We start from the raw sequence: 25,150 nt of genomic DNA, 5'->3' as shown, positions 1-25,150 counted from the left end.
CTGCAAGAAGGGGCAGCGCCAGGATGGGCCACAGGAGCCCAGTAGGTCCCGCTGCTCCCAGACTCCCGTGCTGGGAGACAGGCTTGGTTTCCAGGCCCAGAGGGTGTGGCCCGTCTCCCAGACACCCAAGTTCCCACAGTCGGCTAGAGTGACCCACCGACCTCAGGAAAGTGTGGTACTTGCGATCAGTACCGTAACAGAAGGATTCAGCACTCAGCTGAAGGAAGAGACGCAGAGGACAGAGTCTGGGAGGGTCCAAACACGAGCCTGACTGCGGCCAGACGTGTGACAACACACACGGAGTACTACCCCCGGGGAAGCTCGTGGTGTTTGTATTGTTGCGGTACTCACTGGGGCCTTATCACCTTCTGCCCACGTGGCTGGCTGTCCTTCAGACCCAGCTGTTCCCAGAGGTCAGAAATGACACGCGCTTTCCCAGAGCCCCGAGCACAGATCGCACATTGGACCATCAGGTGGGCAAGACCCCCAGCAACCAAGATGCTCCCATCAGGCAGGACATTGTGGGGCCCGGAGATCCCACCCCAGACGAGCAGGCCAGGGCCAGACCTCTCTGAGCAAAGCTAACCCATCCAACACACTGGACGCGAGAGAGCCGCGGTTTTGGCACACAGGCTAATGCGCATGGGCCCAGCCCCAGGGAGGGGCTCGTGGCTTGCCCCGTGCGCGTCGTGGACACAGAGCGTGAGCCAACGTACAGGGTTACTCCCTTTGCTTCAGGCATGAGCACACAGCTTTCCTTTTGGAGACTCAGACGAGCCCGCGTCAGGAGCCGGGGGAGCTGGGGCGAGGCGGTGGGGGGCCTCTGCACACCCTGCCCTGGGGTGCAGGCACCCCCTCCCCTTTCCCCTCACCTCAGGGCCATAGCCTCTGACCCCAGGGTAGAGGGCAGCCTTTGAGGGACGATTCTGGAGGGTGAAGAACCCAGAATCTCAAGAGCAGAAAACCAGTCCGCAGTGCAGTGTGGGGCCAGTGTCGGAGCTGTGTTGGCTGTGGGGTGTGTGCTGGGCGTGCGGGGTGTGAGGCCCTCTGCCCCTCTCCTGGGGCTGGCTGGTACCCACTTGCTGGAGCAGTGGGTTGTGTCCGCCACGAGGCCTCCCAGCCCCGGAGCCCGCCTGGTCATGTGCCCTGGGCTCCCAGCTGACACATCACAGGGTAGGGTGGTCGCCTCTAAGAGCCCGGGGGGGAGGGACATTCCCACCGAAGGCCTGCATGAGGGACCTGAGAGCATCTGGGGTAGCCACAGAGGAGATGCTGCTTTGCTGGGGGATACTTCCAAAGCCAGACTCAGCATCTCAGCCTGAATCACAAGCTGAATTCCTAACCCAGCAGGGACCGTGTCCTTAAAGCTGCAGCATCAGCTGGTAAGGAGTGAGCCTGGGACAGTGGGATGGGGGCCCACTCCGCTGTGCTGGGCCTCCTCTCCCAGTGGAAGCAGCCCTTCCAGCCCCTTCCCTGGAGCCCAGTCTGGGCCGCTTTGCCTGAAGAACCTGAGACCGCCACCCTGAGGTGCCTTGCAGGGAACCGCTGGTCCTTCAGAGCACCCAGCCCTCCGCCTCTCCTGCTTCAAACCCTCAACCAGACTCAAGTCTCAGGAGGGCCCAGGGGGTGACAGATGCAGTGAGACCCACAAAGGGCGTGAGGCACACACAAGAGGAACTGCGTGGCCTTGCTGACTTACATCCACAGAAACAGGAGGAAATCATGTGGAAGGAACAGAAGGTTGCATGAAGCTGGCTGTGGGCACACTGAGCAGAGCCACCCATCCTGTGGGTGACTGCAAGCAGCAGGGTTAGGACTCTCCGGTGCGCTCAGTTCGTCGGCCAACCTAGACCCCACGGTGCGGTCGGGGTTGGCAGGTGTAGGGGGCCAGCCTTGAGCACAGTGTGCCTTGGTCATCACCCCGGGGCACTGGCCCAAGGCTGCAGGGGCCAGCTCCAGGCCACCTTCCCCTAGCAGCCAGGAAGGGGCATATTACCCACACCAGGGTTTCTTTTTAATTTATTTTCCAAAACCGAGGATGGAGCTTCTGGCTGGCATCTTTGGGTTGTGGGTGAGGAGGGTGGCCCCTTCCAGGGAGGCAGGTTTCTGTGTACAAGGAAGCAGTGCAAGGCGGCCTGGTGCTGCCTGCCTCGGGCCAGCCCACACACCACACCCCACTGCCACCCAGCCCGCTCCAGCCCAGGCTTATAAACCCTCCACGCCTGCCTCTCCTGTTGGACAGAGGCTTGGAGTTGGCATCATGCAGCTGAATTTCAGTGGCCTTCGGGCCCTGGTGACAGGGGCAGGGAAAGGTAGGTGTGAGCTGGGCAAGTGGGGGTGTGGGAGAGGCCAGACCTAAGGCCTCACAGTCCCATGTTGGGGGTCTGCGTGTCCCTTCATGCCTGTCACAGCCTGTCCTGCCAGCACCTGCCCCCCGACTCCACCCACCGAGCCACAGACCGGGGCCTGGGCCGCTCCCCGCCACCCAGCAGGCCCCACTGGGACCGGACATGAGCCCCTCTCTGCTCAATGCAAGGCCCCTCCAGAAAGGGCAGCCTTCAGACTGGGCAGCCCAGGTCTCTTTCCCCAGCCTGGCAGGAAGGAGCTGCCCTCTGGGCCTCCCTTGGCCAGACCCCAGGTGCTGGGCCTCTGATCCCCACCACCTCCTGGGCCAGCGCCCTCTCACTGCTCTTTCCTGAGCAGCAAAGCTGCAGCCCCCAGCCCCAGACTTGACCCAGACGTGTTGGGCCATCTGCCTGCCATCTGCACCCCTGCAGGGATTGGGCGCGACACTGTGAAGGCCCTGCATGCCTCAGGAGCCAGAGTGGTGGCCATAAGCCGCACCAAAGCCGACCTGTTCAGTCTCTCCAAGGAGGTGAGGTGTGCAGCCCCCTGCAGCCCAGGCCCGTGACCCTCAGAACCTGCCAGAACCATCCCTTTGGTCACTGGCCAATGCCTCCTCTCAGTGCCCGGGGATAGAGCCTGTGTGCATGGACCTGGGTGACTGGGAGGCCACAGAGCAGATGCTGGGCGGCGTGGGCCCCGTGGACCTGCTGGTGAACAACGCTGCCGTGGCGCTGATGCGCCCTTCCTGGAGGTCACCAAGGAGGCCTTTGACAGGTGGGGAGTGGGAGAGGAGGTGGACTGGGGAGAGGGCTGCTGAGGAGGCAGAGCGGGCATGGCCACTGTCTGTCTGTCTGCAATGCCCCTAGGTCCTTCGATGTGAACCTGCGCTCTGTGTTCCAGGTGTCCCAGGTGCGCCGGTGGGAGGGTGTGGCTTAGCACGGACGTGGCCCAGGTTGGGGTGCGCTGGGTGGGGTCAGGCTGCCCCCTCTCTTGGCTTCCAGATGGTGGCCCGAGGCATGATTGCCCGCGGAGTGCCTGGCTCCATCGTCAATGTCTCCAGCATGGTGGCCCACGTCACCTTCCCCAACCTAGCTGTCTACAGTGAGTCCCTCTGCCCAGCCTGGACTCCCCCAGAACCCCACTCCATGCAGGAGCCGCTGGACTCCCGGGCTGGGCCGCACGCAAAACGGGCTGAATCCCTAAGGGCCCTTGGTGCTGCGCTCTGTCCACAGGCTCCACCAAGGGCGCAATGACCATGCTGACCAAAGCCATGGCTTTGGAGCTGGGGCCATACAAGGTGCGTGTGGCGGCGCTCGGGGCGCCGGGGGCCCGGACCTGGGGGGGAACCGGTGGTGGGTAAGGCTGGGGGCTGGGGGCGAGGACTGGGCAGAGGGTGTCAGAGGTACGTGGGGGCTGTGGGGCGAGGCTCGTCGGCCACCTGAGGCTGCCCCTCCGGCCTCCCCGCCCCAGATCCGGGTGAACTCCGTGAATCCCACGGTGGTGCTGACGGCCATGGGCCAGCTCGTCTCGGCAGACCCCGATTTTTCCCGAAAGCTGAAGGAGCGCCACCCGCTGAAGAAGTTTGCAGGTCAGCGGGGCTTCGCGGAGCGGCGGGCGCGGCTGGGGCCAGGCTCAGCCAGCGGAGCCGAGCCGCGCTGACCCCGCCCGTCGCCCGCCGCAGAGGTGGAAGACGTGGTCAACAGCATCCTCTTCCTGCTCAGCGACCGCAGCGCCTCCACCAGCGGCTCGGGCATCCTCGTGGACGCCGGGTACCGGGCATCCTCGTGGACGCCGGGTACCTGGCCTCCTAGATGTCCCTGCGCCGGGCGGCCGGGCGGATGACGCTCGGCCCCGCTCCCCGCCCCGCCGCGCTTCTACACCGGGCCCCGCCCCACGCCCGGCCACGCCCCCGGCCCACCCCTCTGCGCCCGCCGCCGGGCCCGCCGCCCCCACCCCACTGCGTGGCTCCACTGGCCTGGGCTCCCCTTCCCGACCCGCTAGCACGCCCCACTTCCAGACGACATTCCACATTTCAGGCACCCACACCCGCGCTGCCGTGAGACCCCGCCCCTGTCGCCCCCACCCACTGCGTCTTTTGCGGTGCGGGGTGGATTTGCCTAAATAAACGCAGGCCATTCTCCTGCAGCAGGCGAGTTCCCTGGGCTCTGGATGGGCTCGCCGCGACGCTGGGAAGGGGAGGGTCGGGGCTGGGGGGCACATTCACCTTCCAAGAAGTGAGCAGGTGGCCTATTCGAAGCGCACCCCGACATGCCCCCATTCCACCGCTGACCCTGCCTTTGAGCTGACTGGCCGCGATTCCTGGCAAAGGAAGAGATTCCTCATATCCAGGTCCCTGACAAAACACCCAACCAGCTCTGGGCAGAGGACGGAGGGCAGCCTGTGGCCACCTTTCCTGCCTGCGGCTCTGGCTCCGCCCCTCAGCCCAGAGTCTTCGCTTTGACTACTGCCGGCAGCGGAGGGGAGAGGGTCTGAGGAGGGTCTGGGGAGATGCCCTGGACCATAGGCCAGCCCTAGGGGAGATGGGACTGAACGCTTAGCCTGGGCGTGAGGGGCGGGGTGCTGGGCCAGCACAGTTTATCCAACCCTGAGGAACCCAGCTCCACCTTGGGGCACACCTTCCCCCACAAGACCACCCACGAGAGGGCAGCCCAAGCTGGGGAGGGGTCCACAGCTGCTGCTGTACCTACTGTCCGTGGCCTGAATCTGGGCACAACAGCTCTGCAGCCTGAACAGCTAGAGGGTCTTGCAGGCAGGGCCTGCTGGGATTCAGTTGTGCTTGCATGGGTCAAGGTCCTGAGTGTGACGAGGCCTGAGGTGACCAGTCAGCTGGACTGGCACAGTATCCAACCCTGGGCAAGGGGGCAAGGGATGAGGGACTGGGGTGGGGCCCTCCAGGCACTGGTACACTGGGCTGGGAGAGCAGAGGGCATGGAGCAGGGGTGAGGAGTGCTGAGGCCACTCTGGCCAGCTGCAGGGCCTCCTAAATCAAGGTCTGTGCCAGAGTTGGTTTGGGTCAGTCCAGCTGGCTCAGTGAGGAGCACAGACAAGTGAAAGGATCTGGACACCATTCCGGGGGCCAGGAAAAGCCAGTGCAGGGACCTGGGCAGATGGGCCTTTCAGGAAGGACAGGCTGGGGGCTGTCTCCCACTCTCAGCCTGGGACAGGCAGAGGGCAGGGTCCAAGGTTAGAAGCAGAAGGCAGGGTGTGCTGGGTGGCCAGGGGGTGTGGGCTGCACCACAGGGCTAGGTCTGGTAGGGGCTTGTTGGCTGTCCGCCAGGCGTTTCTCAGATCTGACTCTTGCTGGACCTGGCCATCCTCTTCTCCAGACTGTCCACCTCTCTGGCCCCAGTGACCCGACCGCCCTGCAATCACCAATTCCCTACTCCTGGCCTCAGAAGGTTCTCACTTTCCCACCATGACCCACAGAACAAAGTAGCTTTTACAGGGGGAGCCAGCAAATACGTGGGCACAGGAGCACACATACATCTGTCACTGGCCCTAAAGCTGCAGGGCAATGTTTGCCTCTGCTGTTCACTGTGTACCCCAGTGACCCCCAGGCTTATCCCCTCCCATCCTACCCACGTTTTTAAAGTGCTGTGGCCTTCTGTGGGCTGGCCAAGTGAGCTAGAGTTTCAACTCCTTTTGAGGCTAAAGCCCACGGTAGTTGGTCTTGGCCTCTTCTTCAGGCTTATTGGGTTATCTAAACCCTTGCCCTCTGAGCACAAGTGAGCCGGCGTGAGCCCCTCCCAGGTCTGGGGGAGGAGAGCATGCGATCCTTTTCACCAAATTTTTCTTCTCAGAAACAAAACAGAAAATGTTGGCACTGAGTTCTCCATTTCGCGTGTAGTTACACATTCTTTCTGCTATTAACTACCACACCTGTGTTTTTTTCTAATAAGCTTGGTAAGGGAAAAATGCTGGTAGGGTCAGCTAAACCAGTTTAGCGCCCCGGGTAGAAGGGTCGCCACCCAGCCGCTTGAAAAACCCCGCCCCAGTGTCCGGCGGGGACCCTCCCCGCCTGCCCCGCCCCGGCCACGCCCACCTATTTCGACCAATCGCCTCCGTGGGCAGGCTATTTGGATGTCCCCGCCTCCCACCAGAATACCGCCCTGCGATTGGCCCGCCTCGCCCCGCCCCGCGCCCTCCTGGACCCCTGGGCTCGCAGTAGGGCGGCCGCAGAGTGCAGGGCCAAGCCGGACCTCATGGATCTGGGGCTCGCAGGGCGCCGGGCGCTTGTCACCGGGGCGGGCAAAGGTGGGCTGGGGTCGGCCAGGGGCGGACAATGGTAGGCTGGAGGGGCGGCTGGGGGCGGCCGGGGAGGGTTGCTCGCCCTGAGCCGCGCTCCCCGCAGGCATCGGGCGCGGCACGGTCCAAGCGCTGCACGCGGTGGGTGCGCAGGTGGTGGCTGTGAGCCGGACCCAGGCCGACTTGGACAGCCTGGTCCGCGAGGTAGGCGCCGCCCTGTCCCAGCCCAGCGGGGGACGGGCGGGGACACGCGGGCGCCGGGCCCTGGGGCTCAGCAAGGACCCTAACCACCCTCCCTCCCCGGGCGCGCCGCCTCCGTGGGCTGCCGACTAGTCGGGAGAATGACGGCGCCCCCTGGATTTAGAAAGAGGCAGAAATGGCTGTCTTGCTGGCCCGGGGCCAGAGGCTCCCCAGGCGCAGGGAGGAAGTGGGCTGGCCGGAGGCGGGTCAGGTTCCTGTTACCCAAGCCCAGAGTTATCCAGAGGCCCAGTTAACTCCCTGTCCCCCGCAGTAGCCTGGGATTCTGAGCCCCCAAAAGGTTATTGGCTCCTCTGGGCCCCGTAACCTCTCTGCTTGTGAGACTGAAAAGTCACCCAGATCCAGCCCCCCTCCGACTGGTGGCAGATGCCCAGCTGTACGCTTTCTTGGAGCCTCTGGTAGATGATCTCCCCACCCCTCACTTAGTGCCCAGGGGTAGAACCTGTCTGCGTGGACCTGGGTGACTGGGAGGCCACACAGCGAGCGCTGGAAGGCGTGGGCCCCGTGGACCTGCTGGTGAACAATGCCGGCGTGGCATTGCTGCAGCCCTTCCTGGAGGTCACCAAGGAGGCGTGTGACATGTGAGCCAGTGAGGGTGGAGGACCCTGGGGGGAAGGGCTGTCCCCTGCAGCAGCAGCCCCTGTCCCTGACCAGGGTCTATCCATACCTACCTCCAGATCTTTCGATGTGAACCTTCGGGCTGTCATCCAAGTGTCCCAGGTGAGCTGCCTTCAGGGCAGGGGTGGGAATTAGTGGGTGACATTCTGCCTCATGCTCCCTCTGCAATTCTAGATCGTGGCCCGAGGCTTGATAGCTCGGGGAGCCCCAGGATCCATCGTGAATGTCTCCAGCCAGGCCTCCCAGCGTGCCCTGACTAACCACAGCATCTACAGTGAGCCAACCCTGGCTGTTCCCTGCCCCCCGTCCCTCCCCTCAGGCCTGAGCACCCAGCTCAGGCTCTCCACACTCTGTCCCCCCTCACAGGCTCCACCAAGAGTGCCTTAGACATGCTGACCAAGGGGATGGCTCTGGAGCTTGGGCCACACAAGGTGAGCCCCGCTGGGAGACCTCCCATCCCCCAGCCCACCTGCCCAGAGAGTCCCAGCCCACCTTGCTGACTTCCTGACTGTCCCGGGGCAGATCCGTGTGAACGCAGTGAACCCCACAGTGGTGATGACACCCATGGGCCAGGCCAACTGGAGCGACCCCCAGAAGGCCAAGACCATGCTGGACCGCATCCCACTTGGCAGGTTTGCTGGTGAGTTGGGCAGGAGCCCAGCTGGGAATTATACCAGTAACCTGCTTGGGTGAGGGGTGGGAGGGCAGCTCCCTTCACCCACACCCTGAGCCCCATCCTGCCCGCAGAGGTGGAGAACGTGGTGGACACCATCCTCTTCCTACTGAGTGACCGGAGTAGCATGATCACAGGCGCCACTGTGCCGCTGGATGGGGGCTTCCTGGCCACCTGAGCCCCCTCCACCCACACGTACTCCTGTTCCACGCTGAGCCCACCTTAACCGTCCCCTTCTCCATCCCTCCAATAAACCTGACTCTTCTGCCCAGCCTGCATGCTGATTCCTAGGCTGCTGTCGAGTGGCTGGAAGATGCAGAGCTCAGGGCTGAGTGTGGGAGTGAGTCCCAGATAGAGATGCCCATTCAACTCACATCCCAGGCCGGGCGGCAGCCTGGCTCCCCAGCCTGAGGTCTGCAGGCCTGGCTAAGTCCCTGGCAGGGCTGGGAGATGGAACCTCCTAAAGAGGCTAGTGAATTTGACCAAGGATGGCCTTTGACCTGGTCCAGAGAGGCCTCTGGGGTGGAAGCAGTAGTGTTTTGAACACAAACATTGGCTGGGATTCCTGGAAGTCAGCGCATAAAAGACAGAAGTGAACTGAGGAGGCAGTGTTGGAAAGTCACTACTTTGTTGACTCGAGTGACTTCTTTGCTGAATCAGACGGTTTTCAACTGCTGAGAACATTTCCTCAACTTTTTGAGTTATTCACCATGTACTGAACACAGGCACAGCACAAGTTCCAGCTGCAGAATTTGCCCACTTCCATGGTGTAGATACTCCCACCTGTTTGATGTCCTTGAGGCGGCGCTGGGGAGAGGCGGGAACCCCTCACCTCTGCCTGGTGTCCCCACCACGCAGACACAGTAGCTCTAAATGACCCCACCCCGAAAGCACAGATAATAATGTACAAAAATAATTAGAAAGTGATGTGCTTTGAGCATTTGTTAAATTGTGTCTTTGACAGAACTAGTTGTAAGTTTATATAATTATTAACAATAGCGGCTTAAAAGCTGGCCAGCAAATTTCCTGAGGTTTAGCAGTCGGCTCAGAGACCCACAGTCTGGGTAGCAGAGTGTGGCCTTCTCATCATGGGTCTGCCCAGGAGGAGTGGTGCCCTGTGTCCTCGGGGTGAAGTTGGTGCCAGGCCAGGCTCCCGGGCCCTCCCAGGCTGCAGGCTCCCTGCCGTCCCTCCTCCCCGTCCACACCACGCTTGTCCTACCTCCACAGCTTCATGGGCCCCTCTGCCTGGATGCCTTTCCTTCTCACAGCCTGGCTCCTTGGGACTCCGCTCAGTGTTCCCCAGACTGGGCGGAACAGCCTTGCCCTAGGCTGTTGGGGCCACACTGCCCCCTGCCACACCTGGGAACTGCTTAAGCAGACAGAGCCCACCTGCTCCCCAGGCCGAGTCCCTCCAGAGGCCCCGTCCACATGAGAGGGGCTGTCTTCATCCGGAAGGGGCCAAGTGCATTTGCTCCCACTATGATCTGGGTCCCTCCTTTGGAAACTGACAGCTCAGTAAGCTCTTCCTTCTTCTCTGGCCCAGGGTTGGGGGATCAAGGTCACCTGCTCTGTACCCACGAATTGGGAAGGGGACTGGGGGCAGAGCACCCGAGGGCAGAGGGGCAGGCAGGGTGAGAGGAGCAGGTCAGGCAGCCAGACAGGCAGGAGATGGTGGAGAACGTTTATTGTATAAAATAAGAAAGGGCCGCCCCATCCTGGGGCACAAGAACAGAACCCACCCCCCAAACTCCCCCAGCAGGGAAGCCCATCCTGGGGCTGCCCTGGGCCCGCCCCTGCAGCCTGAGGGAGTCCCTGCTCCCTTCTGGCCTCCCGTAGGGACCAGGGGAGGCCGGAGCTGTGCCCCTGGAAAGAGGTGGACAGGACCTCCCAGCCCCAGCACCGCCACCAGGGACAGCAGCCTGGTCCCCATGCTTCCTTCCCCTCCCCACCCACACCATTCCCCCACCGCGGACTAGGGGACATCGAACAACTCGACAGGACAGACATGGGTGGGCACGGGCTGTGCCTCCAGAAGTGTGGTTCTAGAAGACCGTGCACTTCTTCCCCGGCTTTTTCACGGGAGGTGGGCAGAGAACAGCCCGGATGGCCTCATCAAACACGGTCTTCAGGCCCCGCTGGGTCAGGGCTGAGCACTCCAGGTACTTGACAGAGCCTGGGGGCAGCGAGGGACGGGGGACGCTGAGGGAGTGGGGGCGGCACAGGCGCACAGCAGACGGGGATGCCTCTCTTCCCCGCTCCCCATGCTGGCTGGTCTGGCGGTGCCCACTCACCGATCTCCCTGGCCATAGCCAGGCCCTGGGGGTAGGTGATGGGCGCCAGCTTCTTGTCCCGCAGCCGCTCGACAGTGTCCTTGTCGTCTCGGAGGTCCAGCTTGGTGCCCACCAGGAGGATGGGTGTGTGGGGGCAGTGGTGCCGCACCTCTGGGTACCACTGTGGGGATGGAGGCTCTGATCCCTGCTCCTTGGGGCCTTCACCCCAGTCTGGCCCAGAGCAGGCCATGGCTCCCAAGGGCCCCTTCCCTGTGGCGCCTAGACCCACCCTGAATCGTTCCTCTTCACGGGGTGACCACTGGGTTCAGTGGGGAGATGACCAAGGACAGAAATCCCCAGCCGGGAAGTTTCCAGGCCCATCAGGGCCTCGCAGTCAGGGCCCTCCCTCCCCTGAAGGCCTTGCAGCTCGCCACTCCAGCCCCACCCCGGCCCCTCGTCACCCCTCTGGACCACCTTCAGACCCCACGCCCAGCAGAACGGCATCACCTCTGCCTTCAAAGGACAGTCTGCCTCTGGAAGGTCTTCAGGCAAGAGACCCCTGCCCTGTAAGGGCAAGTTCTCTGGGCAGCCCCCCCCCCTCCGGCAGAGGATGAACCCTTCGTCCAGCCCTGCCCTACCTTGGCTCGAACATTCTCAAAGGAGGCTGGGCTCACCAGGGAGAAGCAGATCAGAAAGACATCCTTGGGAGAAAGGGAGGGAGAGGCCTAGGCGGAAGTGGTCCAGGAGGCTCCAAAGGGCCACCGGCCCCAGCACCCCCACGTCAGGACCTCTGGGCCTCCACCTAGCCTCCCAGCCCTGTGGTCGCCTACTGTCTGAGGGTAGGAGAGTGGCCGCAGTCGGTCGTAGTCCTCTTGCCCAGCAGTGTCCCACAGCCCCAGGTTGACCGGCTTCCCGTCAACCATCACATTGGCGGAGTAGTTGTCGAAACTGCAGGAGCGGAGTGAGAAAGGTGAAAAAGGTCGGCTGGGTCTCTCAGGCCCGCACGGAGCTGGAGCCCAGCTGGCCCCTCAGCTCCACCTGGGGAGCCCGGACCGGGCCCACGTGGGTCTGGCCCCCAGGCACCTGCGCCCCCCACACCAACCCGGCCAGCCCACCACAACTGCTCACACGGTGGGGATGTACTCTCCCGGGAAGGCGTTGGTCGTGTAGCTGATTAGCAAGCAGGTCTTCCCCACGGCGCTGTGGAGACAGGGTGAGCCCAGGCTGCTTCCAAGCCCGCCCCAGCTCCCTGCCCAGCAAGGGCAATCCCCTCCCACGGAGCCACAAGCCAAGTGAGGCTGCCCAGGGTGGGGACAGGGGTCCCTGCCCAGCAGATCCCCAGCGACCCAGGAATAGAGGAGGAAAACCAGGGCAGGCAGGCCTCTAGGGGGAGCAGAGTGGTGGGTGCGGGCTGGGGCGTGCTGCCCCACAGCTCCAGGCAGGTGCCGGAAGGGTGGCAGGCGAGGGTGGGGCCGGCTGAAGGTTCAGCCCAGGTGAGAGGCCTGGCCCCACCCACTGAGAGGCCAGGCGGGGCCGCGGGCCGCCCGCAGCATCAGGTGGGCCTGGGCTGGAGGCCGGAGCCCTGAGACCAGCCGGGGGGGGGGGGGGGGGTCCCGCCCCACCGCGTCCTCCCGCCCCACCGCGTCCTCCCGCCCCTGCTGGGTCCCCCGGGGCCCACGGTCGGTGGGGTGGTCGGGGGCGCGCTGGGGCCGCCCCGCCGGACCCCGAGGCGGGGTCCTGGGCCCGCGCGCGCCGCCCTCTCCGCGCCCGGGAGCCGAGCGCCCCGCGCGGGAGGGTCCCTGGAGCCGCCCCTGCCCGGCGTGCCCGGCCGAGCGGCCCCCGCGCCGCGCACTCACCCGTCGCCGACCACCACACACTTGATGGCCTGCATGGGCGCGGGCCGGGCGGGCGCGGCCGTGAGCCGAGCTGCGGAGAAATGCCCGGCGCCGCAGCCGCCGCGGACCGGAGCCGAGCGCCGAGCCGAGGGGCCGGAGACAGCCGAGCGCCGCCGAGCGCCGGGCGCGGAGACAGCCGAGCGCGGCCGGTCGGGCGGGCGGGGGGCGCGGACCCGCCCCGAACCCAGACCAACGCGCCTTCCAGAGAAATCTGGTGGGGGGCGGGGATATGACGCATCCCCCCCGATCCGGTCCCCGAGCTCCTGTGACCCACACTAAGGCACCGCGCAGGCAGGCGGCTCCCACCCACCTGGACAGGTTTGGGTGGTCCATGCGCACAGGGTTTCTTGCAGGGAGAGCACTCCCAGGGTCCACCCACCCTTCAACCAGGAGACAGCTGGAGACAACTGGTGTTTGCAGTCACCACAGGCCCCCAAGGCGGGCAACCCCGGGCCCAGCTGTCACCCTCCCCTCCCGTCTGCTGCAGTAGCCAGACCACCACCTCCATCTGGCAGCAGTTGTGGGGAGTGACCCAGCCACACCTAGAGGGTATTTTCTGCAGGGTCCAGCCTTGGGAGTACTGGCTGATGTGGGAGAAAGGCTCTGGGACCAAAATGTATCACAAAGTACAAAAGCCTGTATTTCAGAACTACCGGAGAGAGGGCGCGCTGGGGCCGCTGAGCTCAGGGTTGCTGTTAGAAGGTGACTGAACAGAGGCGGAGGGGCATGTAGGGCTCAGGGCCGCTCCCCCCCGTCTTCCATGAGGGTCTGTGCTCTCAGGCACATCTCCTCCTCCCTGGGACTGGACCGAAGGAGTGGGGAGGAGCCAGGGCCCACTCCAACCCCCAACCCCCTTGGCCAGCCCTCTGGGCCCCCGCAGCGGGGCTGCTCTCAGATCCACCCCGCCACTGATTTTCCGAGTCACCAGCTGTAGACTCTGCCCAAACAGCCCGGGCGTGCCTGATGGATGGCCTGTCCCTTGAGAGGAAGGGATGGGCAGCGGTATGACCCAGACGTCCAACAGATGCCACCTTCCTGCTGCTCGGAGTTTTCCTGCCTCCCCTCATTTCTGGGGGCTCAGGGTCCTCAGGGGGGACCCTTGCACATAAGCCAGGACAGCATTTTGCAGAAAGCTGGCCCTCTGGGCCTCCTCATCCCGGATCCGGGCGATCTCTGCTTCCTTGAGTCGAAGCTTCTCGCGGAGGGAGGCGTTCTCACTCTCCCTGTCCAGCAGTGCCTCCCGGTGGTCACTCGCGATCACTGCAGGGAGGAAGCTTGGTGAGGAAGGGGCGCTGGGCGCTGTCTGGGCGCCTGCCATTCCAGAAGCCCACTGGGGGCTGGGGGACCAGGCTTGCTCACACTTGCCTCTTGTGCCAGGACCTCCGGGAGCTGAGGCCTCAGCCAGGCTCGGCAGGCCAGGCCAGCCCCCTGTGGGATGACCCAGTGAGGGAGGTCCTGCAGACTCTCTGTGGGGGTCTCCAGGCCCAGCTCACCTTTCAGCTGGCGCTCCAGGGCTGCCACCTTCTCCTTAAGCGCCTCCTGGGCCGTCAGCTCAGCCTTCAGGCGGCCTTTCTGCTCCTGCAGCTCCACCCGCACCCTGGTCACTTCGGCGACCTTTTCTTGGTCCTTGTTGCTCAGTTCCTGCCAAGCGTGTGGGTGGGTGGGGGGTGAGATGGAGGCTGGGGCAGGGGCACCCCCGGTAGCCCTCAAAGTCCCAGCTACCTGCTGCAGCTCCTCCAGGCGCCGCTGCAGGCCCTCCACCTGCAGGCCCAGCTGGCTGGCCCTCGCCTGGGCATCGGCCACCGTCTGCTTCTGCTGCAGGCAGGCGCTCTGAGCCTCATCCCGCGCCTGCGCCAGCAGCCGCAGCTTCTCCTCCAGGTGAGCCAGGCGCTGCTGCTGCAGGCATGGGGGAGGGGCTGGTGAATTGCTTTTTGGCCCGTGGCCCTGAGCTCACGTGGGCAGTGACCCCCTACTCCCCGCTTCAGGCTGAGAGGAGCTTTTATTTGCTGTGTGGAAACCGCACTGTCGCTAAAGTTGTTGCGAATACTGCTCTGAATGGGCTCAGCTTGAACGGGGAGCCTCTGGGGACCACTCTCCCCGGGCTCCTCCTCCAGGCCCCAGGCTGATGCCATCCTGCCCTCTGGTCTCCCACTTCCACCATGCCATCACGGGCTGCACGTTTGGGCCAAACCCCTTCCCCACGGGCCTGGAAGATGATGGCTATTTGTGGGGGGTAGATGTGGTCTGACTCTTCCCCACTCCTGCACCCCTGGAGCTTCCATTCTCGACTCCCTCCCTACAGAGATAGGGGACAGCCCTGATCTGGCCCCCTGAAGCCTGCGGTGCCGTACAATCCAGAGAGCCCCTGGCAGCCCCTCAGACCTCTCCCTATGGTGGGCGCTGCCAGCAGTAGGCAGCGGCCTTGGGCTCACCTCCTCCAGACGGACTTGGTTCTTGGCCTTGACAAGCTCCTCCTCGGCTTGGCTCCGCTCACTGAGCGCTGCTGCCTTAGCCCGGCTCAGCTCCTGCACCACAGACAGCAACCCCTGGGTCCTTCCTGCGGCCCAGGAACCCGTCCCGGCCACATCCGGCCTCCCCAGGGGAGGGCAGAGCTCCAGCGCCCAGCTCACCTCCTCCAGGGACAGCCGCGCGGCTTCCAGCCTCTGCACCCTCTCCTGCATGGCCCTCTCACTCTCCTCCAGGTGCCGAGTCATGTGTTCCACCTGCGGGGCGCAGGGATGGGGCCGGCAGGCTGGCTCCCCCACCTTCGGCTCTTTGGATCCCCACCCCAGGAGGCAAGTGAATCATGGGGACCCTTCCAGGTGGGGGCTTGTGGTGGGGTGGACGTGGTGCTGATGGGACGTGTGTCCTCATCTGACCTTTCCAAGCAAGGGCTGCCCCAAGCGTCCTTGCAGATAGCAAGGATGGAGGGTCCATCCCAGCGCTGTCCACCCCCCACCCCCCGATGGCACGGAGCACATGGCAGCTTGCACTGGGGTGACAGCACGGTCAGGGTCCCTTCTAGAAACTGGTCAGGAGGTTCTGGGTCTGACACCTGCCAGGACTGGTGGAAAACTGCCACCAGAGCCCCACGGGCTCCTGGGGGAGCGCACTGGGAGTGTGCCTTGACACTGTGTCAGACCGAGGTGTCCACAGGCCCTGGTGGGGACGTGAGGGGCAAAGGCCAGAGAACGTGACCAATGAGGAACCTCCGTGAAGCGCAAGTGCTCCGAGTCCTCCAGGCTCTGCCGGGACCTCTTCTTCTCGAGCTCCAGGCGCTCTGGAAGCACGGGGGATCGCGTGGGCAGGGCTCCTCTGGTGGCCCCCTGGCTCCCAGGGTCCCCGTCCCCAGGCCCCAGCAGCTGGCCTGGTGTGCCTACCTTCGGCCTGGACTGCCCGCAGCTTCAGCTCAGCAGCCGTGTTGCTCAGCTCCTGCCGGGCCAGGAACAGCTGCTCCTGCTGAGTCTTCGCCTTCCGCTCCAGCTCGTCCACCTGAGCCAGTGTCCAGGGAGGGAAGCTTGGGTCCCTGTCGCGAAGCCCCACCCCGGGCTCTCCAGGCGCCTGGCCCCACGCCCCCAGACCTGGTTTCGCAGAAGCAGGTTCTTTTCATTGGCAGCAGACAAGTCTCTGAAGAGCTTTGACTCCCGCTCTGCAGCTTCCTGGGGGTGAGACAGGGAAAGGGCGTCACTGGCCACCCGCCGCCACGCCCCATCTGCCTGCCCCACGCCCGCCTGCCGCCCAGCCCTCCCTGCCCGCCTGCTGCTCCAGCCTGTGCTCCTTCGCCTGTCTCTGTGCCTGGCTCCGACGTTCCTGTTCTGCAGCGGCCAGGAGCTCCCCCAGGTCCCGGGCCTTCTGCTCCGACAGAGCCAGGGCGGCCTCTGCCATCTGCAGCCTGCAAGGAGGAAGAGCCAGCCTTGCCAGCAGGCTGTGAGCTCCGCCCCGGCCCCGCCTCCAGCCTTGCTAAGGCCTTGCTGTTCTAACTCGTGCCAGGTCTCTACCCAGCTAACACTCGGCTCCTCCAAAAAGCCTTCCCAAGTCAGCACCCCAGCCGCTTCCCACTTCTACTTTGTACACTGGGGTCTTGAGTCCTTGCCTGGACGGTCCTCCTCTGCCCTGTGGGCAGGTCTCTAAAGTGTTCCAAAGCACCCCCGACCCCAGTCCTGTGCTCTGTTCCTCCTTACTTGGCCTTGAGGGCTTTGATGACGGAGTGCCTCTCATCCAGGGCTTCCTGAAGCTGCCCTACACGCACTGCTGATGCCCTGCGGGCCAAGAGGAAGGTCCACGAAGCCCAAGCCCCAGAGCCTCTCCGGGGTTGGCCCTGTAGCAGCCGCTGGTCGTCATGCTCACACAGTGGGCTGAGAATGTGCTCGGTGCTGCCTCTGACCCTCCAGCCCACTGGCTCAGGGAATACACCCCACGACCACAGGTGAGGTCACTCGGAGGCTAGAGCCGGACTCGAACCCCGGGCACCTCCACCGCCCCGCCCCTCTGCCCCTAGTTCTGGGGCCATGCTCACCTACTGCTCCGTGCCATCTCTTCTCTCTGCCTGTCAATTGTCTCCATCAAGTCCAGAAACTGGGGACAGAACCGGACAGAACCCCGTCGGGGTCCAGAGCCTGCCCGCTGCCCATGCGGGCGGGAAGGTGGCCAACATGCACTGAGGCAGCAGGACACCAAGCGGCTCAGCCCCATCCAAACGGAGGATGGGTCCCATGAAGGGGAACCCACCCACCCAGCCAGAGGGCACCAAACAAGAGGCTGCCTCCTGGGCCTGGGTGGGCTGTTTGGAGAGGTTCCAGGGCCAAAGGAGTGTGATGGCCCTGGCACTGGGCCAAGGGGGGGCCCTTCATCCACAGGGCAGGGCTGGGGTTGCGGCCGGGTAGGCGTCTGCGGTCAGAGATGGTGCCACTCTCACCTGCTTGGATTTCTCTTCCCGCAGGTGCTGCACCTCCTTGCTGAGCACGTGGGTGCGGGCCTGGTTCTCCCGGAAGGCGGTCTGCCGGTCCTGGTTGTGGTCCATGGCCTGCTCTGTTGGAAAAAGCCAAGTCATCTACCAGGGGTGCTGAGCCTTGGGAGTGGCTGACGGCCGGCCGAACCCCATGCCCAGAAGGCCCCGTGCAAGGCAGTGTCTCACCCCACAAGTCAGACAGACCCCTCAGGGCACTAGCAGATGAGGGGCTCAGCAGAGGTGGGGGTGACGGTGAGGCCAGGAGCTTGGGAGGCACATGGCAGGGGGATGCACAGGAAGCGGTGGAGGAGGCTGCTCCACTTCCACAAGAGGTGGGCACTTGGGCTCTGCCCCAAATATCAAAGACACACTGCCTGACTTTCAAGAGGTTACTGCTGAGCTCAGGTTTCAGGTTCTAGAGAGATCCAGGACAGGAGCCAGCCAGAAGCAGCCATGGGACCAGAAGCAATGACAACAGCTGGAGGCAGGGCCAAGGACCAAGTGGGCGAGGCCACGTGTTGGGCAGACCCAGCAGCAGGGTGACCCCACACTAGATTCCAGCCCAAGCTTGGGCCCTCAGGTGGCCGGCGCTGCTGGCAGGACAAGGAGCCATGGGAGTGAGTTGTCGGTGTCAGGACGGGAGCAGCGCCGGGCAGTCAGCGCTCGCTCTGGTTTTAACGGGCTACAGTCCTGATGCGCTCACGCGCTCTGGCTGAGCCGCCCACCCTGGGTGGCTAGGCCTCTGTCAGAGGGGATCAGCTTCACGCTCATGACCTGCTCCAAGTGCTGGAAGCTGCCAGCAGCCCGCACGCCCATACCCACAGCTCTGAGGACATCCCCGGGGATGCTGTTCCCAGCCAGCTCCAGCCTCCACAGGGTTCTGTTGCTGGGGAGACAGTTCACCAGGGCGCGGCCACCAAGGAGGCCGATGTGATTCCAGCGCAGGTCTGAAAGGAAACCTGTTGTCACCGGACAGAGAGCACCTGGCGGGGGTGGGAGGGCCAGGCCAGCTAAGCCGTTTCCTTTGTGGGGCCGGGGCTGCCTGTGATCAGCCACAGATCGAGGAGCAGGAGATGCAACCCCCACCCCCACCCCAAGACCCAGACGGCCTGGCTGGGCCTGAGGACCTGGGAGGGCAGTACCGGGTGGCCTCACCCAGCTGCTGAAGGCTGGCGTTGCTCTTCAGGGCCAGGGCCAGCTCCTCGGCGCCCTTGTGGCTGATCTGGTTGTTGCGGAGGTCCAGCTGCCGCAGGGCGCTGTTGGCCGCCAGGGCCCCACAGAAGGTGGCGAAGGCTTCTTCCCAGGTGCCCAGGCTGTTCCACTCCAGGGTGAGGCTGCGGGAAGCAGGGGTGTGAGGTCATGGCACTGGAGGGCATCCTGCTCCCACAGGCTCCGAGGGGGTGAGGAGGGGTGCTAGCTTGGGGGTCTCTGGCACTTTCAGGCTGGAGCCGCCTGCTCCCACCTACTCCCCACCCATAAGTGGGAAAGACAAAAGACTGGAGTGAAGGAGAGAGCTCTCTCATGTTGCAGAACCACGTTCTCTGGAGCCAACCTAGAACCGTGGTTGAGGGCAGCGAGGGCAGGGACCCCCACGCTACCTCTGAATGGACCTGTTCTGTCGGAGGAGTTTTCCCAGTGCCTCGGTCCCTGTGGCTCGAAGGTTATTGCCCTAGGAAAGGAAGAGGCCAGCCAGTCACTCCCCACCACCCCGGGCTGGGCTCTGACGTCCATGGTCAGGCAGTGGGCAAGGCCACGAGAGCTCTAGACAGAAGATGTGGCCCCTGTCAGGTTCTGCTTCCCCTGACCACAGGAGGGCTCCTGGTGTGGACGCTCTGGAACTCACATTCCCACCCTCCAGACACTGGCCCCCAAGCAAGAGACCATGAGAAAACGGTGCAGGGCCTGTGTGCCAAGTGCTTACAGAAGGGGTCTCTGCTGCCATCTGGACCCCTGGCTGCCAGGACACCTGTATCTCCTCTACCCTCTTCTCAGGTGGCACGCCCCTGAGCACAAATCCACCCACCTTTAGATCCAGAAACCGCACCACGGTGTTGACACACAGCCCCTGCAGCAGCAGTGCGGCCCCTGGAAGACAGCAGGGCAGTCACTCTCCCCCCCTTGGTAGCTCCATCTGGGGGCAGCTCCCCCAACGTCAGGGAAGGACGTCCCGGTGGCCCCCATTAGTCAGGGTTCATGCAAAAATGGGTCACCTTACTCACTGTGGCACATTGCGGAGGGGGTAGGTACAGCTCAGTGGCAGAATGTGTGCCTAGCATGCACGAGGTCCTGGGTTCAATCCCCAGTACCTCCATCAAAATAAGTAAAATGAAACTTCAGGAAAAAAAAATCTGCCAAGAGCAGAGTCAGCCTGCTGACCCGTGCTGGGACTCTAAGTGGAGGGACCCTACAGAGAAACAGCCCTCTGCTCACAGTTTTCACGGGCAGATGCTGCTGCTGCTTGCTGTAACTACAGTAAAGGGGAGAAACCTCGGGGAAGGGTTGGGGTGGGAGGACAGAGAATTCCTTGCTGGAGGCTGCCAAGCACTAAGGACCGGGCGTGTGCAGCAAGCAAGCAGCGAGGCAGAGCCAGAAAGGCTGCCCTGAAGCACGGGGCTCGACTCCAGCCTCAACTCTGAAGTTGGAAGGGCTGCCCTGGCCTCTGCCAGCCCTGCGGTGCCCACCTTCCTCGCTCAGCATGCAGTCACTCAGGATGAGCTCGGTCAGCAGTGACCCCTTCTGCAACAGCTTGCCCAGGGCCCTGCAGCTGTCCACTGTCAGGCTCTGTGTGGCCAGGTCCAGCCGGCCCCGGGACAGCTCCTGCAATTGCTGCAGGACACGCTCCTGCGGCTCGGCCCCGCTCTCCTTACACAGCCGGCTGTAGGCGCGCCGGAGCTCCTCCATGTCCCTGGAGTGCCAGCAGGGCCTCCCCCGAACGCTCACCAGCTAGGGCCGGAAGCCGGGGGAGCAGACTGCTGGCCCTTGCTCGGGGCTCCTGCCCCTGTCGGCGGTAGGGCAGGGCCTCTCCCCCGGGGGCCTCCAGAGAGCCTCCGGCAGCGCAGTGCGGAGCACAGGGACCCTAAGTCCTCAGCAGCCGAGGAACGAGGAGCAAACTGAGTTGGTTCTACAGGCGGAGGCCCCAAGAGGACGGGGGCGGGTGATTCCCAGTCGGGGGACCGCTGGAGCCGGGGACCGGGGAGGAGGGCGTCTTCGGGGTCAAAGCCTCCAGCCCCGGGGCTGGTCCGGGCGTCGCACGCGCCCCTGGGCTCCAGGCCCTCAGCCTCAGCCCTCGCGCCGTGGACCCCCGCCCGCTCGCCACGGGCCTTCGCGGCCGCGGCGCGCCTCGGTATCCAGGAAGAGCAGGGAAAGCCGGGAAGGCCTGGCGGAAGCTACGACTCCCAGGAGGCCCTGCGGGGGAGTGGGGCTCACCGAGGCCCAATTAGGGCAAACGAGCGGGCGCGCGCGGCGAGCCCACTGGCTGGAGGCGCGAGGGCGGGGCTCCGGGAGGCGCGCTCAGGGCTCATTGGCTGAAGGCGCAGGGGCGGGGCTTCGGAAGGCGCGCGTCTTGGCCGCAGTCATGGAGGAAACCGGCGCGGGCTTCCGGAAAGTGAGAGAGGGCCCGCGGGGCCGGGGGGAGCGGGCGAGGGGAGCGGGCTGGGGGCGCCGGGCAGGGCGGGGGACCGGCGCTGGCGCGGGTCTGGCGAGGACTCCGCAGCCCCGCCGGCTGGGTGACCCACGTGCGGGTTCCGAGCCAGCCCCCGCGCTGCCGGCCGGTGCCTTCTAGGGTGGGCCCTTCCCCAGGATCCGGCCACGACCCCCACCGCGCGCGCCCTTCATCCTCCGTGGATGGGGTCTCGCGGCCGGGTAGCAGAACGTTGGTAGGCAGCCTGGTCTGCGGCAAGAGGGTGAGGGTCTGCAAGTGCCGGCGGAAATGCCGGGGACTCCCTAGGTGCTCTAGCAGAGAGCGGCCCAGCTCGCTGGTAGTCACATCCCTGCGTCCTCTAAAGCTTACTTTTGGCCTCTTCCCTGTCACGCCCGCTCTGTGCTTTGCGCTTCACCCGAGTCCGGCCGGCTGTGTCGTCTGGGGTGTCTGGCTCCACCAGTGCTTTTCTTAGCTCCACACCTCGCACAGGCAGGCACTGTTCCACGCACTTAACATAGGTTAGCCCACTTAACTGCTCAGCCACTACTTCCACTTACCAGTGGGACCATCCGCCTCCAGAGTCTGCCCCTTTGCTCTGCACCTGGCGGGTGCGTCTCTGGGTAGGCGGGTAGCGAGGTCCGCTGGCTCCCATACCCTGCAGGCTGTGAGTGGGCTCTGAGTCTCACTTTGTTGCCCTGCTCTAAGGTCAGTAGGCCCTGAGCCCTTGCCATCAGGCCTTTGTGGACCTGGGGCGGGAGGGAGGGTCACAGCCCCTGTGAGCACTTCCTTGTGCAGCCAGCCCCCAGTGAGGGTTTTTCCTCTTATCACCCAGGATCACTACTCTGCCCTGGTCTGAAAGGGGTTAGTGATGTCAAAGGGAAAATCACTGCGACTGGGTGACTGGCGGGGTTGTAGGAGCCCCCCACCATGACGGCTGCAGAGGGGAGCACTTGCCTGGGCCTCCTTCCCACGGTCCTGGGCAGCCCTGGAGTCCACCCCAAGGGCTTTGGCCCGAGCTGGGGTTGTGGTCATCACCCAGGTTCAGGGCTGTCCTGGACCAGGGTGACAGGGAGGGAGGGGTCGTGGTACCTCCATGCAGTGGGGCAAAGGCTGACTGCACCCCACATCCCATCCTGCTCTCTGCAAGCTTATGGAACCTCCTCTCCCAGCTGGTGCTGCTTCCTTTAATTGTCACGACAAGCTCATGCAACTGCCCCCAGTGCAGCAGCCTGGCTGAGTTAGCTCTTCCTCAGGGTCTGGGAGCAGGTGGGGCAGTAGAGCCCCCTGGGCCTTTTCTGGTACCTTTCAGGGACACAGCAAGGACCAGCAGGTGGCGCCAAGCTCACAGGTCACTGCTGGGAGGGTGAGGCCACTGCAGCCACTGCCCCAAGTGACCTGTGGCAAGCTCTTACCGTCCCGAGCCCAAGCCCTGCTCCCTCGCACACTCCACTCTGCTCTCAGCTCTACTGAGCTGCACTGGGCCAGGGATGCCACTGCCTGTGACCAAGGCTAGAGGCCTGATGGGTCCCCAGCTCACCATCCCTGCATGACACCCTGTTGCTGGGCTGCTGGGTGCCCACAGCTGGTGTCCTCCTGCCACCCTGGCGTTCTGCTCTGCCGGCTCATTTGCAACCTCTTCTAGCCGCTTCCTGTCCTGGGCAGCCTCCCTCGCCCACCCACGTGTGGCCACCTCCCAGATCCTCACCCCCCAACTTCGACCTTCTCTCAGTCACAGCCACTCACTGGCCACTCTGCTTGGGCGCCTCATGCAACATGTCCCCAGCTGAGCGCCTGCATTGCTGGGACCCAGAATCCACTTCTGCTTAGTGGCAGCATTCTTTAGGGCTCAAGCCTCCGCCTTGAGGAGTCTTGGCCCTGACCTCCCCTTGTCCCATCCCCCTTGTCCCGCATCTTGACTGCTCATTGATGGAGGAGCCCGGCCCCTACCCAGCTCTGTGGCTCCCACAATGCCCTTCTCTGTTACGGGAAGATTCCCTTACTCCCCACGCAGCAGGCTCCAGGGAGGGACCTGGGATGGAGCTGACCCAGTGCCTGGAGCAGGGTCTGGCAAAGCTAGGCAGTGCTGGTGGCATGGACTGGCCTGTAAAGAGGCCACTGTGGGGAGAGCACCTGGTTCCTGGGGGCAGGAGCACCAGACTGGTCTGGATCCCAGGAGGGCTGGAGCCCCGGAAAACAGCGGGCAGGCACCTGTCTGCCACACGCGTCTAATTTCTGGTTCTGGAGATTTCCCCCCACCCCAGGAGAGGCCCCACTGTCAGAGCGTTTCCAGCTGGAAATCACAACCCCATCCCATCCAGAACTAAATGCCTAAGGGGTCTGCAGCAGCTGGGGGTGAGGCAGGGTGGGGGGCAGTGGCACACTGATGCCCACTGCGTTCCCGCAGGAACTCGTGAGCAAGCTACTGCACCTGCACTTTAAAGAGGACAAGACCAAAGGTGTGTGATGGCGGGGGGGGGGGGGCTGGGGGGCTGCCAGGCCCGGGGGCTCCACTGTAGCTCTGCAGGGGCCAGGGCCTCAGGGAGTGCTGGGGAGGGGGCTGAAGGGCACCAGCAGGGCCGAGCCAGGTCAGAAGTGGGGCAGGGAGGGGGTGCATGTCCCCTAACACCCCCTTCACCTTGCAGTCAGTGGGGACGCACTGCAGCTCACGGCGGAGCTCCTGAAGATCTTTGTCGTAGGTGAGCAGAGGGGCCCTGGCAGCGTCCCCTGGTGTCCCACCCGCTCCTGTGCAGACCATTCATGATCCCTCTGGTTTCTGTGGAGAAACCAAAACATTTTTCCCATTTTTCCCACGAGCACCTAAGCTGTGTCCCTGGAAAGCCCCGTGTTTCAGTGGCCTCAGGCTGTCTTCTGAGCTGTCAGCTGGCACAGGGGTGGAGGAGCCACCAGGACTGAGGCCTGGGGGGTTTGGGGTTCCAGCCCCCCAGCCTTACTTCCCTCCTGTGTTGCGGTAGAAGCAGCCATCCGCAGCGTGCGGCAGGCCCAGGCGGAGGAGCTGGGCTGCGTGGACGTGGACCAGCTGGAGAAAGTGCTGCCTCAGCTGGTAGGTGGGCCTCCGGCAACAAGGCCTGGCGGAGGGGGTGTGGGGGATGAGCTGGCACGCACCCACGAGGCCCTGAGTGCCCCTCCCTCCACAGCTTCTGGACTTCTAGGGGTGTCCACCCTCACTGGCAGCCTGTCCGAGTCACCAGCAAGTCCCATGTCCACGTGTTCTCCATGGCTTCTGGCTTCAGACGGGGCGGGAGCTGCTGATCCTCCAGGTTCTCCAGCTCCGAAGACTGGCCAGGTCCCAGCAAGCGCACCGCCCTTCCCCATTGTCCTCTCTCCCTGCTGCTGACAGCCTGGACACAGCAGATGGGGGGTCACTGACAGGATGGGGGCCTGAGTGGGGAACCTGGGCAGGTGCCCTCCCCTTGCGCCTCCTGGGGCAGCTGAGAAGCACTTGGTCTTTGGGGAGCAGGTGCCAGGAAGAGCGGGACCGTTGCCCAAGCAGTTAGCCCGTATGTACCCCGCAGACAAACGGAAGTGCGTGGTTCTGCACTGACATCAAAGTTCGTAAGTCACCTTCAAGCCATTTGATGTTCCTCCCAGAAGATGCTGCCCTGAACTCTAAGTTTGTTCCCACAAAGCAACGTCAATAAATCAAAGCCACCTCCCCAGGCACAGCCTCCTGTTGCCATTAATCACCCCAAGTCGAGTTGCTTCACGTGTGAGCATCCTGCCGTGCACGGGCCTGGCGCTCGCGCAGAGCCCCACACGTGTGGCTGCTCGCCCGGGATGGTGCCTGTGCCACAGGGCGGCTGTGGGTGTGGGGTGTTACTGCTGGCCGGCAGGCAGGCCCAGGAACGTGTGGGCAGGGCTGCTGGGGGTCACACCCCTGGGAAGAACCGCTGGCCCGGGGCAACTCCAGGGCCAGGCAGGTTGACCCGGCCACGCTTACCTGGGACCTGCCTGGGACCTGCGAGAAGCTGGGTCTGCAAAGCCTGGCTGCCCTCTGGGACCTCCTCCTGCTTGGCCAGGCCACCTGCAGGCCACAGCATCCACCTCCCGTGAATTCTGAAAGTCTTGGATTCCTTGGAGCCCAGGAGGACCCAGAGGGTCCTGGGCCCAGCGACCCCGGAGTCAGAGGACCTGGTTTACTGGGGAGGGACAATGGCTTCCCTGCAGCCACGGGCACCTGAGGAGCCATGTCCCCACCCAAAGATGGCATGGTTGGCG

General features: G+C 64.1%; 5 protein-coding genes across 13 annotated transcripts; 3 read left to right on the top strand and 2 right to left on the bottom strand.

The window, feature by feature from the left end:
• The first annotated feature begins 2,244 nt into the window (after positions 1 to 2,244).
• On the top strand, positions 2,245 to 4,386 carry LOC107033084 (carbonyl reductase [NADPH] 2). Its single transcript, XM_072940099.1, is given in 9 exon segments — positions 2,245 to 2,312; positions 2,778 to 2,875; positions 2,967 to 3,081; positions 3,084 to 3,120; positions 3,213 to 3,255; positions 3,348 to 3,447; positions 3,579 to 3,643; positions 3,817 to 3,934; positions 4,028 to 4,386. Coding segments are annotated over 9 exon segments (789 nt in total). The 5' UTR covers positions 2,245 to 2,260; the 3' UTR covers positions 4,189 to 4,386.
• Positions 4,387 to 6,491: 2,105 nt separating this feature from the next.
• Positions 6,492 to 8,432, top strand: LOC102530407 (L-xylulose reductase). The gene is made up of 8 exons (XM_072940098.1): positions 6,492 to 6,621; positions 6,719 to 6,816; positions 7,297 to 7,451; positions 7,548 to 7,590; positions 7,663 to 7,762; positions 7,855 to 7,919; positions 8,011 to 8,128; positions 8,236 to 8,432. The coding sequence occupies exons 1-8, from the start codon at positions 6,570 to 6,572 to the stop codon at positions 8,337 to 8,339; spliced, it is 735 nt and encodes a 244-aa protein (XP_072796199.1). The 5' UTR covers positions 6,492 to 6,569; the 3' UTR covers positions 8,340 to 8,432.
• Positions 8,433 to 9,828: 1,396 nt separating this feature from the next.
• Positions 9,829 to 12,820, bottom strand: RAC3 (Rac family small GTPase 3). Of its 4 annotated transcripts, none has more exons than XM_072939890.1 (6): positions 12,637 to 12,820; positions 11,560 to 11,631; positions 11,262 to 11,379; positions 11,070 to 11,132; positions 10,453 to 10,612; positions 9,829 to 10,334 (listed from the first exon to the last, which is right to left on the bottom strand). In XM_072939890.1, the coding sequence occupies exons 1-6, from the start codon at positions 12,657 to 12,659 to the stop codon at positions 10,204 to 10,206; spliced, it is 567 nt and encodes a 188-aa protein (XP_072795991.1). In that variant the 5' UTR covers positions 12,660 to 12,820; the 3' UTR covers positions 9,829 to 10,203. The 4 variants fall into 4 exon arrangements, with proteins under 4 accessions (XP_072795991.1, XP_072795993.1, XP_072795992.1 ...); XM_072939892.1 differs by lacking the exon at positions 12,637 to 12,820 and adding an exon at positions 12,288 to 12,624 and having other exon boundaries at positions 10,449 to 10,612; XM_072939891.1 differs by lacking the exon at positions 12,637 to 12,820 and adding an exon at positions 12,288 to 12,620 and having other exon boundaries at positions 11,106 to 11,132.
• Positions 12,821 to 12,943: 123 nt separating this feature from the next.
• LRRC45 (leucine rich repeat containing 45) lies at positions 12,944 to 20,663 on the bottom strand. Of its 3 annotated transcripts, none has more exons than XM_072939887.1 (17): positions 19,956 to 20,663; positions 19,298 to 19,359; positions 18,873 to 18,943; positions 18,430 to 18,608; positions 18,093 to 18,221; positions 17,242 to 17,354; positions 16,843 to 16,901; positions 16,508 to 16,585; positions 16,083 to 16,218; positions 15,908 to 15,985; positions 15,707 to 15,818; positions 15,536 to 15,606; positions 14,957 to 15,049; positions 14,759 to 14,851; positions 14,049 to 14,219; positions 13,820 to 13,967; positions 12,944 to 13,586 (listed from the first exon to the last, which is right to left on the bottom strand). In XM_072939887.1, the coding sequence occupies exons 1-17, from the start codon at positions 20,173 to 20,175 to the stop codon at positions 13,390 to 13,392; spliced, it is 2,010 nt and encodes a 669-aa protein (XP_072795988.1). In that variant the 5' UTR covers positions 20,176 to 20,663; the 3' UTR covers positions 12,944 to 13,389. The 3 variants fall into 3 exon arrangements, with proteins under 3 accessions (XP_072795988.1, XP_072795989.1, XP_015090603.2); XM_072939888.1 differs by having other exon boundaries at positions 14,049 to 14,222; positions 16,122 to 16,218; XM_015235117.3 differs by having other exon boundaries at positions 14,049 to 14,222; positions 19,956 to 20,662.
• A 105-nt stretch (positions 20,664 to 20,768) lies between these two features.
• Positions 20,769 to 24,593, top strand: CENPX (centromere protein X). 4 transcript variants are annotated; one of them, XM_072940095.1, is made up of 5 exons: positions 20,769 to 20,878; positions 23,319 to 23,370; positions 23,557 to 23,610; positions 23,890 to 23,975; positions 24,085 to 24,593. In XM_072940095.1, exons 1-5 carry the CDS (start codon positions 20,849 to 20,851, stop codon positions 24,427 to 24,429), a joined length of 567 nt encoding a protein of 188 aa, XP_072796196.1. In that variant the 5' UTR covers positions 20,769 to 20,848; the 3' UTR covers positions 24,430 to 24,593. The 4 variants fall into 4 exon arrangements, with proteins under 4 accessions (XP_072796196.1, XP_072796195.1, XP_072796198.1 ...); XM_072940094.1 differs by having other exon boundaries at positions 23,887 to 23,975; XM_072940097.1 differs by having other exon boundaries at positions 24,070 to 24,218.
• The last annotated feature ends 557 nt before the right edge of the window (positions 24,594 to 25,150 follow it).

The sequence above is a fragment of the Vicugna pacos genome, chromosome 16 (assembly GCF_048564905.1).
Source record: "Vicugna pacos chromosome 16, VicPac4, whole genome shotgun sequence".
In the NCBI taxonomy this organism is placed as follows: Eukaryota; Metazoa; Chordata; class Mammalia; order Artiodactyla; family Camelidae; genus Vicugna; species Vicugna pacos.
The sequence above is the reverse complement of the archived record's forward strand: the minus strand, read 5'-3'. Positions and strand labels throughout refer to the sequence as shown.